This window comes from Ochotona curzoniae, unplaced genomic scaffold (genome assembly GCF_017591425.1).
Source record: "Ochotona curzoniae isolate NIBS_2020 unplaced genomic scaffold, NIBS_Ocur_1.0 contig_908, whole genome shotgun sequence".
Taxonomy (NCBI): domain Eukaryota; kingdom Metazoa; phylum Chordata; class Mammalia; order Lagomorpha; family Ochotonidae; genus Ochotona; species Ochotona curzoniae.
Genome location: NW_024466607.1, coordinates 3,835,821 through 3,851,983, shown reverse-complemented (window position 1 = coordinate 3,851,983; position 16,163 = coordinate 3,835,821). Strand labels below are relative to the sequence as shown.

The window sequence follows — 16,163 nt, the reverse complement described above, 5'->3', positions numbered from 1 at the left end:
ACAGATTAGCGTCTCTGCTTGCCTGCCTGCCTGCCAGGAGCTGGCAGGAATCGCCCTGGTCACCCAGCCAGAGCATTGCAGGCTGGCCCCCTGGTCCAGCCTGAAGCACCCGGGCCCCATCCATGCTGGCTGCGACAGAGCCCTGTGTCCCCAGCACACAGGGATTCACTCCGAGGTCCTGCCAGGAGGCTCCCTGGAGGCCATGAGCAGCATGGGCTGTCTGCTGCTCTGCCTGTTGCCCTGCATGTGGAACAGAGCACATCTTTGAGGACTGCTGCTGGGGACCCAGGAAGCTGGGCAGACAGAGGCCCACAGAGCAAGTCAAAATGTGCTCTTTCTGTTCCCAAGTTTTTATTCTTTTGTTTTCACTTATTTGAAAGGCATCTATTTGACAGTTTTCTATCAGCTGATTCACTCCCCAAGTGTCTGCTGCAGCCAGGCTCCCAGTGAATGCATTTGCAGGAAGTGGACGAGCCAGGACTCAAACCCAGCACTCCCATACAGGCTGCAGGGGTTCCCAGGCAGCGTCTTCAGCATCGTGCTGGGTGCCCACCTGTTTTTGTTATGTTACTCATGTGTTTGCGGTGCCTGTTCAGGCTGTTGTACCTAGAGGGAACTAGGCAGATATGAAGCTGCCTTTGCTTTTTTGTTTGTTACAGCCTAGCACTTGGTGATAGGGTGGCCAGACACCCACCAAAACAGTGGAAAGAATAGTGAGGGGCGAAGCCACCATCTACAATGGCGGCAGTTGGTTTGAGTCCCGGATGCCCCATTTCCAGTCCTGCACACTGCTGATTCTCCTGGGAAAGCAGTGGAAGATGCATGGGCCTGCTCTCCCCATGGAAGAAGCTCCTGACTTCAGCCTGGCCACCGCTGGCCATGGCAGTCATCTGGGCAGTGAAGCAGTGGATGGAAAATCTCTCTGTTTCCCGGCCTCTTTTTCTCTGTAACTCTGGTTTGCAAATAAAGGTGCATCATTAAAAATACCCCCCCCCCCCCACTCAGATAGGAGATGGTTCTCGTGGTGGAGTCTCAGTGCTGTGAGTGCAGGAGCTAGAGTGTGGGCAAGATGGGCTGTGCAGTCAGGGGGCAGGGCAGACCTGGGGGTGGGATGAGTCACATGGATACCTGGGGGATTCTGGGCAGGCTGCATGCTTGTGGTGCAGCAGCTGGGGACAGGGAGGGAGCCACTGCATGTCCCTGTGGGAGGGATGGAGTTATGTATCCAGGGGGAACCAACGAGAAGACAGGTGACATGGGCTGGGCCGGCCCGAAATAGGGGACATGTCTAGCGGGGGTGGCTACCAGAGTTGTCCATGGGCCTGCTGCTAGACGAAACCACCCAGGAAGTATGTGTTGATAGGGACCTGAGCTCTGGCAGCCCAGGCCTGGGGAACCACGCTGGCCTTATGCAGTCCTGGAAATGGCTCTGAGGCTGGGTAGAGTTGGGGACTTGGTTTGGTGACCAATGTGGAGGTCACATGAGTGCAAGCACATTTGGGGACTGAGTGTCCTGTCCTGAGGCAGCGCCCACTGGGGTGGGGGCGGTGACCAGGCTCAAGGCCTGCGACAAGAGCTGAGTGTCCCTGGGGTCCCTGCTGGGCTGTTCCCATGCGGTAGTCTCCCCTGCCATGTACTAGGAGGTGATACATCTGTTGGAGAGACTTCCGGGAGAGCCCACCGCTTCTGTGCTCAGAAGCAGGATGGAGGCCTAAAGGGGGGCGAGAGGAAGAAGCTGGGAGCAGCAGGCAGAGCTGCAGGACAGAACGGTGGCTCGGAAGCTTCCAGAAAGCAGTGGAAGACATGTGCAAAAATGTGGCGCTGCTGCAGTGGGGGTTGGGGGACATGCTTGCCCCCCACCAGGAAGGAGAAGCCTCAGGGTGGGTGAATTTCTCTACCTGGTCCTGCTCAGTTTCCTAGTGTCCAGGCTTGGTCCGAGTCACTGCACTGCTGGGTCAGTGAGTGCCCTGTTGCCCTCCTGCCTCCCTGCAGTGACACCTAGCTAGCACAGCATTGCCTGTGACCTTCCCGAAAGCCTTGGTGTCTGCTGATGGAGCTCCAGTCCCAGCTGTGCCAGGAGGGGCTGTGTGCTGTCAGAGAAGCAGCTCACCCTCTCTGGGTCCCTCTTGGCTCTTCCATGGAGGCACCAGCACTGGGTTCTGGAGTGGCTGGGCTGGGCTGTGGTGGCGCCTTCTCCTGCCGGGAACCCAGGCCTGGAGGAGTGCCCGTTCCCCTGGTTCCCAGGGGTGGAGTTGTATGTTGTTTCCCACCCCATGCCCCACCCCGCAGCACATGGGCACTGCCCTACCCAGCCTACAGACACAGCAGGAACAATGTTATCGTGGCTGCCAGGCGCTGTGGGCACTGTCCTTGGTTGGGCAGCCTTGGCTCCTGTGGAAGTGCTGAATGTGTTCAGGTGTGGACAGACTGATGGGCAGCTGAGCGGGCACAGCCCACGGAGTGTGCCCCCGACAAAGGGGTGCACACCATGGCTCTGCATCCGGGAGTGGTGGGGAGCCCGGCCTCTGGCTGTGTGGGCTCCAGCCAGCTGTGGGAACCTAGAGAGGTGTGGAAAGGAAAGCTGCGGGGCTCTCAGATTCCAGGTGTCCAGGGTCTGAGGGTGGGCCCTTGGTGAAGTTACGGCCACTGCGTTGGGGATTGTCACTTGCTTTCTGTGACAGTGACCAGTGCTGAGCGCACAGAGCATAAAGGCTCTTCTGGAGTAGCTAAGAGTCTCCCATGGGTGCGGGGCGTCCATCCTGGACCAGCCCACACAGCATTCCCAGGGCTTCCCAGTGAATGCCTCCCCATCCTCAGTGAGGGGTGGGGCCGCATGTCCCTATGGGTATCGCCTGGCTGGGCAGGGCAGGGCAAACGCAAGGCACAAAGATGCCCTGGCCAGAGAACCCTGGACCAGCTGCAGGGGTCATTTCCAAGGTGCTTTGGAGGGGCCGGGACCAGCACACCATCCCTGCAGCCGACCTAGCTGTAGGGTTCACGGCTTAAATTCACTCCACGGAGGGGGCTCATCTTCCAAGGGTTGGGGCTGAAGGAGCTCCAAGCTCCAGTGCCAAAGGCTTAGGGAAAAGGTCATTTAAAAATCCACAGGTGTTCCTTGGGGGGCTAAGCGGGTGTGGCAACAGCAGTGGCCCCAGGGCCCCCTTGGATGGGAACACTGCCTTTTAGTCCCAGGCTTGGAGCAGACTGGGTACCCAGGACCTCTGAGTTCCCCCCCATCTTCCCCTTATTGGGGAGGTCCCTGGATCCTTTTTCTGTGAGCACCCTCCTCCCAGTCCCTATAGCCTGTGTACTGAGCATGCTCATTGCAGCACAGCTGCCAGGCACTTGGCCCTGAAAGTTGGGTAGACAAGGGTGTGAATTCCAACCCTGCAAAACAGGTGCCACATCTCCTAGGGCTGGGCAAGGGTCCCAGCCACCAGGAGCATCCCCAGAGCCAGTGGCTCTGGGTAGGAGCAACTAGAACTCTGCCAAGTGGGGGGCTGGGGGCAGGGTGCAGCTCGGATGGACACCCTGCATTTCCCTCTGTTGTATTCAAATCGGGTCCCACTGGGGGCCCGCTCTGGGAGGAGCCTGAGCTTGGTCCTGCAGCTCCCTGTGCCTGGGCCACTGCAAAGGTCACCGCCACCCTGGCTGGACGTCTGGACCATGGACAGCTTGACCGGGGAAGGCAACAGTAAGTAGAGCCATGGAGAGGGCGTGGATGGCCACCTGGGAGACACATGGCCCCAAGCCTGCTGGCTATAGCATCCTTCCTTCCTCCCTCTGGGAAGCGGGAAGGGAGCCTGCTTTCTGCCTGCAGCCCATTTTCCCTCCCGCGGCTCTCTGCCCACAGTGGCTCTGTCCGATCCTTTTCTTCTCCTCCCTGTATGTGCTGCAGGGATGCCCCTGCCCACCACCCAGGGCCATGTGTGAGCGTGAGTGTCAGGGCGAGGGGCTCATTCACGTCTTGATGAATTCGCCCACAGAAGATCCTGTGGAGGCCTTGCTCCTGCAGCTGCTGTAGCAGACAGCCTGCACTCATTCCTGCACCCGTGCCCTTATCAGCCCAGAAGCACAATGGGCTCCAAGCACTATTTAAAACTATGGAGGAGGAAGTGGCATTTTAGGAAGAAATGTGTTGCGTTCAAAACAGGAAGCTCTTCGTCCTGGGCCTGGAATGGGCAGTGGCGTGGCATGGAAAGGCCATCAAGCCAGGACTGGGGAGGCTTGGGTTCGAGTCCCAGCTGTGACTGGGCCCAGAGGGTCTCAGTCCAAACTCATAGCTGCCCTCAGCCTCGGTTTCCCTGTGTGTCTAAACAGTGGTGGGGTCAGGCACTCCTGATTTGTGGGTGATATGTCAGGTGGGTGGGGGTCTGCACTTTATCCGAGTGCCGAGAAAGGTCCATGACCCTAAGGCAGCCTCATTGTCACCAGGCGTGGTGGCCTGGAAGTGCTCTGAGGGCTTGGGACCCTCCAAAATCTTTAATGTGAGGGACTCGAGGCTCTGAGTGTCCTAGGCTGAGGCTCGCCCCGCAGGTTGTACTGTCTGTCTGAGAGGGGCTTCTCCTGTCTGGGGAGAACGTATCTGTCTTAACACCCTCTGCTAACATTCCCCTGATGACTTCTTTAAAATTTTAGACGTTTAAGAATTTTATTGGAAAGGCAGATTTATAGAGAGAAGGAGAAACAGAAAATAAAATTCTCTCTCTGGTTCACTCCCCAGATGGCCACAATAGCCAGAGCTGAGCCAGGCTAAAGCCAGGAGCCAGGAGCTTCTTCCAGGGCTCTCACATGGGTGCAGACACCCAAGATGTAGCCATCCTCTGCTGCTTTCCCAGGTCACAAGCAAGGAGTGGGATCAGAAGTGGGACAGCCTGGGCACAAGCTGGTGCCCACATGAGATGCCAGCACTGTAGGAGGAAGATTAGTGGCTGGATAGGATCTGGATTCCCCATCCAGCTCTGCCTTCTCACCTTGCTTTAGTCTCTCAGCCCCTCAGTTCTATTTTTTTTTTTTTTTGTAAGAACTTGGGGATGGGGCCTGGCGCGGTGGCGCAAGTGGTTAAAGGTCCTCGCCTTGCACGCCCGGGATCCCATATGGGCGCCGGTTCTAATCCCGGCAGCCCCGCTTCCCTTCCAGCTCCCTGCTTGTGGCCTGGGAAAGCAGTCGAGGACGGCCCAAAAGCTTTGGGAACCTGCACCCGCGTGGGAGACCCGGAAGAGGCTCCTGGCTTCGGATTGGCATAGTATCGACCCGTTGCGCTCACTTGGGGAGTGAATCATCGGACGGAAGATCTTCCTCTCTGTCTCTCCTCTCTGTATATCCGCCTTTCCAATAAAAAAAATAATAAAAATAAATCTTTAAAAAAAAAAAAAAAAGAACTTGGGGATGGTGCCATCTTGTAAAGGTTGGTACAGGATTCACCAGCTCTCAGGTGTCCGGGCCATCCCCCCAGCCTGACCAGGTGATGTCCCCCAGCCTGGATGCCAAAGGCCATTGGCATAGAGTGTGGTGCCCTGCAGGACTCCTGCTTTGACCTTGGCATAACTGGCGAGACAGCTGACCTGTCCCCTTGCAGTGCCCACCACGCTGTGTCTGTCCCGGGGCTCCCTGCAACACTCAGGGCAGTGGTGTGGTACCTGCAGGGTTTCCAGCGGTTAGGCTGGTGGGATCTGGACCCAGGCCTGTGCCTCTGCAGTGCTGGACCCCTACTCACAGGGGACCCCACATCAGGGTGGGCAAGAGGGAAGGGTCCCTGGCCAAAAGTGACTGCCACACAAGAATGACAATGGGAGCCATCTGTTTGAGACTTTGGGCCTTCTCAGTTGGTGACATCTGGAGTTTTGGGGTTTGGCGTCCTCTGTGTCATCTCAGTGGCCTTTTAAAGGGAGAAAGGAGAGTGACCGTGTATCAGTTCCAAGGAGGAATCCCTGTGTGCAAAAGGAACACAGCTGATGGCTGCTGAGAGGGATGGCTTGGCTCTGCCAAGGTCTCCCGTCCATTTCCCCGGCTCCCTGTGTACACACACACACACACACACACACACACACACACACACACACACAGAGGCTGCTGGGCAGCGCCATGGTCATCATGCCAGAGTGAGGGTCTCAGTTGCAAGCGTGGTCTCTGTCACTCTGCACACTCTGTTCGTCCAAAATTCCGCATCATCTCTGGCTGGGTCTGTGCAGGGGTTGGGTGGCCAGTTGGACACTTGCCCTGCGACTCAGCCCCGATGTGTGGGCAGGTGGTACAGCTTAGTCCTATGGTGACACTGCGCTCCTCTTGTGGTCACTAGGAGCCGCTTGGGAAATGACGCATGCCCTGTGGGTCAGCTGGCGTCTGTCCTCTCTGTGGACAACCTGAGGTGATGCTGAACCCTAAATATTGTAGAAATCCCAGGAGAGCCAGGATTTCCTGGGGCGGGGCTGGGGCGGGGCTGGGATGGGGTGGGGCGGAACTGGGCGGTCTCTTTTCCAGTGTCTGATCTTACTCTATGAGTGTGTGGTTCAATCACGCTGTTGTATAGGACACTGGGGAGGGCCATGGGTTGAGCTGGCAAGCCTGTCTCTTCATCTGTACTGTGGGGCTACTGTTAGGATTCTGGGTGGGCCATCCACGCAGCAGCCAGCCAGCAGGCATGAGGCGTGCAAGCTGTTTCTGGGAGCCACCTCAAGGGACAAGGGGAGGGAGGTGGCAGGAGGTGGGGCTTGCGGTATGGCTCCCAGAGGTCCAGTCACATCTGTGTCCCAGGGCAGAAGTTGCATAGCAAACCACTCCACATCTCAGATCCCCATGGCTTCCAGGGTCAGGAACTTGGGGAGGGGACGGCAGGGAGGTGGTGCTGCCCCCTGTGGAGGTGCCTGCTGGAGGCACGCATGTGTCCCGAGGGTGTCTGGTTCAGACTTTACTCCTGGGCCTAGAGGTTGGTGGAGCCAGTGGGACCCTCCCCGTCTGGTCGCAGGGTCTCCTGCTGTCCTGTCGTCCTCAGGCTGGGAGGTGAGAGGTGGAGGTTGCCATCCCTACCCCCCACCGGCCCTCCAACTGCGGTGGGTGGGAACGGCCCTTGCCTGCCCACATTCTGGGGAGGCTTACCGGGGGCTGTGTCCAAGTCTGGAACTGGGACAGCACAGTGATGACAGTCACAGCAGAGGTGACAGGAGCTGCCACCCTTGGCCTTGGTACCCCAGCAGGAATGCCTGTACCACACAGGGCTGAGTGTGAACCTACGGGCTGCCCTGTCCTGCACACCCGTGGGAAGCCACTGGCAGCTCATGCACACCGCCACCCTCTGCCTGTCTTGCCCGTGTGTGCCCACAGGTGATGAGGACCTCAGTTTTGAGGCAGAGAGTCCGCTGGCGCCCCCTGCTGAGCTCCTGGAGAGACCACCAGGCTACCACTGGCTCCCGCAAGCCAGTGAGTTCGGCAGTGAGTCTCCCTGGGCCCTTGAGCACTTCCCCCTCTGCTTGGGGTGGGGCATGTCTGCCTCAGGCTGGTTCTTATGGCAGGGGCAGGGAGGTGGGCCCTCGGCCCAGGAGCTTTTGGTGGTCCCCACGTCCTGACGTTCTAATGCATTGTCAGTATACTGCACCTGCTCCTTCCTGGAACCCGCACCCCACCCTGCTGCTTCATCCCCGCCCCTGCCCTGCACCTCCCCTAGGACAACAGGTGTTCTTCCCACCTCTGGAGACCCCAGCGAGACCCCCAGGACAGAGGTCATGGTCCTGGTTCCTGGGACACAGGTGAGGCTCCATCCTCCATCTTCTGGCACCGTCCTGGGGAGATCCAGCCCTACGCATGCGTCAGGACGCCCAGAGCCTGCATTTGGCTGAGTTCTTTAGGGATTGCCTTGGGGCCATCAGGGGCAGCAGACCCTCGCCCTGGGCCACCTGTAGACCCTGTGGGATGCTGCGAGCAGAGCATCCTTTAGCAGTGAGGTCAGGCCTGTGCCCATACAGCTGTGTATCACGGTGGCGATCGCAGAAGATTCCAGCCAACCTCCGGCCCAGATCTTGGAGAGGCTTGCCCACCTTGTGTGAAGAGGGCTTGGGGTGCCCAGTGAGGTGCAACTGCTGGGCAGCCAGGGCCTGCCGTAGAGGCGTCTCCCAGAGCACCCGCCCTCCACCCCCCTGGAGCTCCTCTGGCCAAGGTTAACTTTCCTTTGTGATGGTCCCTTGGGGCTCCATTCTTTCACTTGTAGAATGAAGTGATTCAGCTCTCAGAGGTTTTTTTTTTTCCCGTTCTGATAACCCGGAACTCCTGTCCCAGGTTCTATATTGCTGTGATCTGAAGTGCCTATGCCTTCCCTGCCCTGCACAGCTCTTGAGGGTGTGGCTATTGCCAAGCCCTCTTCCTCCCAACACAGCGGGCCCTGGCCTGGGTGAGCCTCCATGTCCTTTCCACGACCCCCCAACCCTGTCCCCAACAGGGTCCCTGTGGTGACGGAGGAGGTGGCTCGGGATGCCCTGCTGAGCTTCGTGAGCTCCAAATGCTGCTACGGCCACGCGGCCGCTGGCGACCTCATCATTCGTGAGCTGAAGCAGCAGAGCCTGTGCCGGGTGAGGGGCTGAGGGGCCTGGGGACAGTGGGGCAGGGGTGGGGTAGCACAGGTCCCCCCTACAGCTTGGTATCCAAGGGGCTGGGCTCTAGGACCCCATGGGACCCACCACCCACAGCGACTCCCACTCCGTCTGCAAGTTGGCGCTGTGCTGCATGGAACCTGTGCAGTCCTGCTGTACACTTCATGCATTTTGTTTTAACATAAACCTTTTGTTTAAGAAAAAAAATGCGTATTTGAGCAGCAGAAAGGGAGGAGAGGATCTTCCATGAACCTGTTCACTCCCTGAGTGCCCAAACGCTGGGAACCAGAAGCCAGAACTCCCAGCAGCCCCTGCTGCCCGAATCTCAAATCCCCAAGCTTGCCTCGCAGCACCTGCTGGGCCTGCATTCCTGTGTGACAACTCTGATGGCCTGTCAGGGGAAGTTTCTTGGCACACCTGGCAGGGTCCTGGCTGCCAGCTGGGATGCTGTCCCTGCCACCTGCTGCCCCCCACCTCAGTCTGCTCACAGTTCTGTCTTCCCAGGTCACAGGTGTGACCATGCTGTTTCCCCTTCTCAGTACCGACTTGAGACCTTCAGTGAATCCAGGGTGAGCGAGTGGACATTCCAGCCCTTTACCAGTGAGTGATGGGTCTGCCAGGCCTGAAGGGGACATTCAGCTCCCCAGGGCTGGGACCTTCCTACACCCCTGGGAGGGTGGGCATGCCTCTTAGATGCTTCCAGAACCAATATCATCAAATGTTTTCTACCTGGAAAGGAGCTTGCAGGGGCCTGGGAGAGCCTGGTCTTGGCCTTTGACCCTGGGCTGCTGCCTGGGTGCTTGGCGCTGTCCACCTGTCCCACCACCATAAAGCTTGGGTGCTGACCCTGGACTCCAGGGGTACTTTCTCCCATGACCCTGGCTGAGGGACCTTGCCTGATGCTGGCACTCTTTTCTGCTTGCTTCCCTCGGCTGCTCTCACCATGGTCCTTGCTTGGGCCAGGCCATGCAGTTGATGGCCCGCAGAAAGGCCCATCCCCCAGACTCTGGGACATCAAGGTCCAGGTGCCCCCAATGTTCCAGGAAGACACCAAGAAGCTACAGGTGCCCCACTCATCCCTGGTCAAGGTAGGCAACTTGGGGCATCCGTCCTTGGCTGAGTTCCTGCACCTGCTTGCTGCCTCATGCTCTGTTCTTTAGAGAGAACAGCCCTCAGCCCCCAGTGCAGGGGTCTTGGCTGTGGATACATCTGCTGCGAGAATGTGGCATGTGGGGCGCTGCCCCTGCAAAATCCCACGCTCACCAGGGGATGTGACTCCCACGAGAGGAACAACCCTTGCCACTGTCTCCAGCACAAGCGGCTGACTGAAGGCTTCTAAAACACTTCGCCTTTTCCCATTCTCCCCTGCATTTGGTGGGCAGTTGTTACATTGCATGAGACTGACACAAAATAGCAGTTATCGGTTGGGACTTTGCCTGGAAGGTGGCAGGGGCTGTGGGTGAGCACAGGCAGTGATGTCCTGCCTGTAGGACTTGACCTGTGATTGTCACACACTCTGAGCAATGCCGCTCTGCTTTGGTGATTGGCCCTGCCCCAGCCAGCCAGTAGCCCGCTGCCCCTCAAAGCTGCCGTTTCACAGGACTTCTGGTCCCTCGGGCGTAGTGGTTTAACTGGGCAGGAAACCTTAATGTGTGGGTTAGGATCCCAGGTCGCAAGGACAAGAACCCCCTTCTTTTTTCTTTTTCTTTTTAAAAACATTTATTTATCTTTATTGGGAAGATGGATCAGATTTACAGAGAGAAGGAGAGACAGAGAAAAATGCTCTACCAGCACAAGTGACTACAACAGCCAGAACTGAGCCGACCCTAAGCCAGGAGCCAGGAGCTTCTTCAGGTCTCCCACTTGGCTGTAGGGTCCCAAGGCTTTGATCATTTTCAGGAATCCCTTTCTTAGCACCCAGGGGGGCCACGCTGGAGCTGAGAGGACGTGGTGACAGTGTCCTTTGCACTGAATATTTGAAGGCATGTCTAGATCCTCCACAGGCATCCAGGGCCCCATCTCAATTCTCCCAGGCGAGCCCCAAGCTACAGCCCTTCTGCTGGAGATAGTCCTCTGTGTGTGAGAGGTGGCCCTCGGGACACCAGATCCACAGGCAGCCGTTTACTTTCAGGAATGCCACAAATGCCACGGGCGTGGGCGCTACAAGTGCAGCTGCTGCCACGGAGCTGGTCTGGTTAGTGACAATGGGGGAGGGCAAGTGACAGTGTGTGGGGGAGGGTGAGTGACAGTGTGGGGGAGGGTGAGTGACAGTGTGGGGGAGGGTGAGTGAGGTTGTGCAGGATGCCCACAGTGTACAGTGTACAGAGTACAGTGGGCATGCGTTTGGATGCTGAGCTGGGGCTGGGGCTCCTGCACTCACTCTGTCCCCTCAGGCCGTGTCCTTCCTGGCCTCTATCTACCCGTCAGTGAAGTGGAGCGGTTGGCCCGCGTGGTCTCTACAGAGTTGGCTTTTCCCTTTGCTCTCCTTTTCTCCTGAGTCTGCCCTGGTTCAGAGTGAGGCCTGGGCTCTTCTCCCTGACCTCCTGTCTAAGGGTGGCGTGGGGGGGCTCAGGTGAGGAGGTGCGGGGGAAGGGGCTTGCCTTGGCTTCCTAGTCAGACTCAGGAACCCCACGTGGCAGGGCTTTGGCCGGGTTTGCCTGGGTGCTTGCTCTCCTCCTTGGGGCAACAGTGTCCCTGCAGGGGACACAGTGATGGGGTGTGCTCAGGGGAGGGCTTGGAGCTTTGTCTGGAGAGGCCTCCCTGTGCCCGCAGGTCCGATGCCCGGCCTGCTGCGGAAGCAAGCGCAGAGCCCGGCAGCCGGCGCGGAGGTGTCCGCGGTGTTCAGGCACTGGCCGCCGCAGGTAAGAGCTGCTGTCCTTGCCTGCTGGCTGCTCCTCACAGCTGCCCAGCCTCACCCCTGCTGCGTCCTTGGAGTCAAGACTGGGACTCATGTGTGGATGGAGGCACTGCCGGGAGGGGGTGGGATTCCCAGGAGACCCCTCTTCCTGCCATGTGGTGGGGGCAATGTCGGAGGCCCCAGCAAGGTGACAAAGTTAACTCTGTAAAAGCAGGTCCTGCAAAAGCCAGGGTTGATGGCTGCTGGGGCCTGAACGGAGAAGTCGGAGCAGGTTGATTGGCTGTGCAACCACAGACCTTCCACCTCTGCCCGCGGAGCTTTGCCTGCAGTGTGTGATTTTGTGTTTTGTGAATCACATGTTGATAAAGTGTCAGAGGGAGGCTGCGAGCAGGGGCCCCACGCAGGCTCACCACGGCCCAGGCCCCGCCCTCCTGACAAGCCGGGGCTCCTACACCTTGGGAGAGGAGGAGGTACCGGGAGAGGGCTCAGTGCAAACTGGCTTTGACTAAAGTCAAGAGACGTCAAGAGGCTCCGGTGACTGGAAACCCTGGGCTGAGTTCCCAGGATGGCTTCAGGCCCAGGGGGATCCAGGTGCTTGGGAACCTGTCCCCATGCCACTTCCTTTCCTTGGCACTGGCTTCATTCCTGGGCAGGCTGTGCCCTGCCACCAGAAGCTCCAGGCTTAGTGCTCCCTGGGCTGGGAGCCCCTCTTAGCATGAGCCAAGTGTGCCAGGCAGAGGCCTGGGCTGAGCTGGGCAGAGAACCCAAGATCCTTGTGAAGACGGGTTTGGGGGTATCGCTTCTGGAACTACTTCAGGGGATATTCCCCCACCCCCAACAGATGCAGCACGTGCTCGGGGAGTGGCAGCAAGACCTGTGCCACCTGCAAGGGGGAGAGGAAGCTGCTACACTCCATCCAGCTCGTCATTGCATGGTGTGTGGTCACTCAGCCTGGGGGCCTGTGGGAGGGAGGCCTGAGCTGCTGGGGGCCCGACCGGGGCTCCCCAGGAGGGTGTGGGTGGCTGCAGAAGGCCAGGCCTGAGCTCCTGACCCCTACTGCTGCTTTCCCTGCCACCTGAGACCAGAGCTAGCACGTGCCTTCCCCAGACCCAGGCAGTAGCCGATTGCTAAGGCGTTAGGGTCACGCCGAGTGCCTCTGGGCAGCAGTGAAAGGTGGCGAGGGCCTGAGCCAACAGCACCTTCACTCCCATTGGGCAGATGTGGAAACTGAGGCTCAGCAGCCACCCCTGCCCCTCAAGCCCACGTTCCTAACCCTGCGCCCTTTGGCACCCGTCCCCGCTCCCGTCCAGGAAGAACAGCCTGTTTGAGTTCGTGTCCCAGCCCCGGCTCAGCTGCCCCAGGGAGCTCCTGGCAAAAGCCAAGGGGGAAAGCCTCTTCAAGGACGAGGACGTGATGGTGAGGGGGCGGCACCACGGGAGCCCAGTCTGCAGTGGGCGCGGAATGCACCTGACAGGATAGGTACAGGGCAGGAGCAGGGGGCTGTGGAGGCGGGGCTGCAAGGACGGCCCACCTCCCCCAGGCCTCTGTCCCTTCTGCACAGCTGGAGACCCCCTCCTTCCCACTGTGGGGCCATGGGCAGACACACCAAAGCGCCCCCTGCTGTAAGTGGGAGGACTCCGTGAGCAAGGCAGCTGTTGGGAAGCACAGGGAGAAGGAAGGAGCAGGTTGTGGCTCCAGCCGAGCAGGGCAGGCCTCTCTGCACATGCCACGCTGACCAGCATCCATGGGCGCTGAGGAGTGGGTCAGGGGCCTTGAGCCAGATGAGTCACCGAGGCTTGCCCTGTGTCTCTGGCTGAGGTCAGCTGCAGGCCCTCCCAGGCTTTGGGGGCCTTCCCTGGCTCCCACACAACCTCTCTCTCACAGGTGTACCCCATTGTCGACTTCCCCGTGCCTGAGATTGCCCGGGCCTCCCAGAGAGGCATTGCAGAGCACAGCGCTGCCCTGGGCTCCCGGGCCCGGATCCTGCAGCAGGTGAATGGGGGCTGGGATGGGGCGGCAGGCAGTGGCCTGGCTGGTGGGAAAGGGTGGACCTGTCTCAGGGAGGTAGCTCCTTCCTGCAAAAGGGGAAAGCGGCCAGTGGGAGGAGCGTGTAGTGCTGAGGTGGACTGGGCAGTGTGGTCAGAGGGACAGGGCAGGGCCATGTGAGGTCACAGAAACCAACAAGAGGGACACTGTCCCCACCTCCCCAAGGCTGGGATCATGGTGAAGGACCAGGATGCACTGCTGGGCTGGGGGGATTTGGGTTCTAAATTTCAGATACTCAGATTTGGGGGTGTGGAAAGCTCTAGATCAAAGCCATAGGTCACGTCGGCCAGTGTCCTGCTCAGGCGGGTGTCCTGTCTCAGGTCCCACTGGGGAGGGCCTGGGTCAGAGCTGCCTCGGCTGCTGTGTGCTGTTGGCCACCAGGTGGCGGTGGTGCAACTCCAAGCCTGAACCGGAGCCTGTGTTGTGGGGGGGTTGGGTACTGACTATGGGATCTGGACCTGGGTCTCCTTGCGCTAGAGCCTGGCACCATGGACTCCGGGTGATCCCAGGCTGGCCTGCTCTGTCCGCTGCAGGTCGCCTCAGGGTGACCGAGGGCCCTCGGGAAGGTGTGCATTGGGAGGCTGTGTGCAGCACGTGCGCCCCTCTGCCTCTGTTGTTAACCACGAACACGTCCTGTTTTTCCTCCCCTCCCCACCCCACAGCTCCCCTATTTTCAGGAGAGTGGAGGTGCACTTAATGTAGAACCAATCAAGACCATCTGAGAATTGTTGGGGGGTTTGGGGACCGTGGTCAGGCCCTACAAATCCCCCAGGGCCTACTTTCTCCAGTTTTAGCATGAAACACTTCTAATTTTTCTTTTTAAAGATGATTTGTCGAGCAGAGCAATGGAGTGACAGGGAGGGGGAGGTGGAGAGAGAGGGAGGTGATCTTTCATCTGCTGCTTTGCTCTCCAAATGACTCACTGTGCCAGGCCTAAGTCAGGAGTCTGTAGTTCCATCCGGGTCTCCCGCACGGGTGGCAGGGGCCCAGGCGCTTGCGACGTGCTCTGCTGTCCTCCGGGTGCGTCAGCGCAAAGCTGGATCGCAAATGAAACAGCCTGGATTTAAACTCCGGGGCTGAGGCTCTTCCCTGGGGATAGGGCCTTGTCTTGAGTTGCATTCCGCAGGAGCAGAGTCTGGGGCAGGGGTGGCCTGGGTCCACTGGCTGAGGAAGAAACCAGAGGAAGGGTAGAAAAGGGGGCTATGGGTGCAGCGCCCCGGGGCACAGTTGACCTTGGCCGTGGGTAGCAAGCACTGCCTCTCCAGAGCAGGAGCAGCTGGGCGCCTAGCAGCCGGGGAATGCAGTGCTGAGGGCAGCCAGAGTGACCAGTACTGAGGCACCTGTCGGGGCAGGAGGGGATGGCTCAGAAACACGGGGAGGGGAGCGTCTGCAGACACTCCTGGGGCTCTCAGGGGGACAGGCTCACTTTTTTTTTTTTTTTAAAGATTCATTTATTTAGTTGAAAGGCAAAGTTACAGAGAGAGGGAGAGACAGAAAGCAAGGGAGATCTTCCATCTGCTTGTTCACTTCCCAGTGGCTGTGACTGAGCTAAGGTAAAGTCAGAAATTTCATCCGGGCCTCCCACTCAGGTGACAGGGGCCCAAGTGCTCGGGCCATCTTCCGTGGCTCTCCTGGCTGTATTAGCAAGGATCTGGGTTGGAATTCCACAGCCATGCCAGCCCTGTGCCAGCAAAGCCTGGGCTGGGACACATACATAGCTCTGTCCATAGGGAAGGAGGCCCAGCCATGAGTCCTCATCTCAGGCAGCTCCAGGTCGTGCAGTGACTGGGTCTCACTGGCCACTGTGGGTTGAGGCTGACATGGGCACGGTGAGTGCTCAAGATCTGAAGCTCCTGGAGCTTGCAGGACCAGTCTGCATGTGCAAAGGGATGGGGACACGCAGGAAAGGCCACCCCAGCCTGGTGACGTGCTGGCTGTGCCAGTGTCTGCAGCAGCAGCCGGAGGAGGCCAGTGAACTTGAGATGGCTTCGCAGGCCACTTGCTAGCGTCTTCCCATGGTTGTTTTCCTGTAAAGGACTTGTGTCTGAGCCTCTTCTGGAGAGATCTAGGGCCAGCGTGGCTCACGAGGAGATGCCAGGTGATTTTAGGGTGCAAGGAACGGGATGAGAACTGGGAACTGAGCCGTGCAGAGCCTTGAACGCCAGCCCAGCCATGGAGGACACACGCTACCCCACAGGGCAGCAGGGAGCTCTGGGAGCTTCTTGAGCAGGTGAGTGATGGCGTGTGCAGACCGCTGACACTCTGGCCACGTGTCTCCTCAGCGCCAGACCATCGAGCTGGTCCCCCTCACGGAGGTGCACTACTGGTACCAAGGGAAGGATGGCGTCTACTACATCTGCGGCACCGACCACCAGGTGCACGTGGAGGACTACCCTCAGCGGCACTGCTGCGGCTGCACCATCCTCTGACGGACAGCCTGCCAGGGGGACCGCTGGGCTCCACCATCCTCTGACGGACAGCCTGCCAGGGGGGCCCTGGGCTCCACCATCCTCTGACGGACCGCCTGCCGGGGGGGCCCTGGGCTCCACCATCCTCTGACGGACAGCCTGCCAGGGGGCCCTGGGCTCCACCATCCTCTGACGGACAGCCTGCCAGGGGGGCCCTGGGCTCCACCATCCTCTGACGGACAGCCTGCCAGGGGGGCCCTGGGCTCCACCATC

The 16,163-nt window shown here is 59.2% G+C and overlaps 1 protein-coding gene across 1 annotated transcript; it reads left to right on the top strand.

Annotated features, from left to right (window-relative positions):
- The first annotated feature begins 3,666 nt into the window (after positions 1-3,666).
- On the top strand, positions 3,667-15,911 carry SSUH2 (ssu-2 homolog). Its single transcript, XM_040994947.1, has 12 exons — positions 3,667-3,694; positions 7,321-7,428; positions 7,661-7,742; positions 8,429-8,558; positions 9,119-9,179; positions 9,543-9,667; positions 10,711-10,773; positions 11,352-11,440; positions 12,278-12,370; positions 12,747-12,852; positions 13,321-13,428; positions 15,765-15,911. The coding sequence occupies exons 1-12, from the start codon at positions 3,667-3,669 to the stop codon at positions 15,909-15,911; spliced, it is 1,140 nt and encodes a 379-aa protein (XP_040850881.1).
- The last annotated feature ends 252 nt before the right edge of the window (positions 15,912-16,163 follow it).

Bases quoted from the DNA above. Each gene is read 5' to 3' on its own strand.
- SSUH2 (XM_040994947.1), top strand. From the start codon at position 3,667: ATGGACAGCTTGACCGGGGAAGGCAACA. The intron at 7,429-7,660 runs GTGAGTCTCCCT...CACCTCCCCTAG, and splicing joins GCAAGCCAGTGAGTTCGGCA to GACAACAGGTGTTCTTCCCA. The intron at 8,559-9,118 runs GTGAGGGGCTGA...TCCCCTTCTCAG, and splicing joins AGCAGCAGAGCCTGTGCCGG to TACCGACTTGAGACCTTCAG.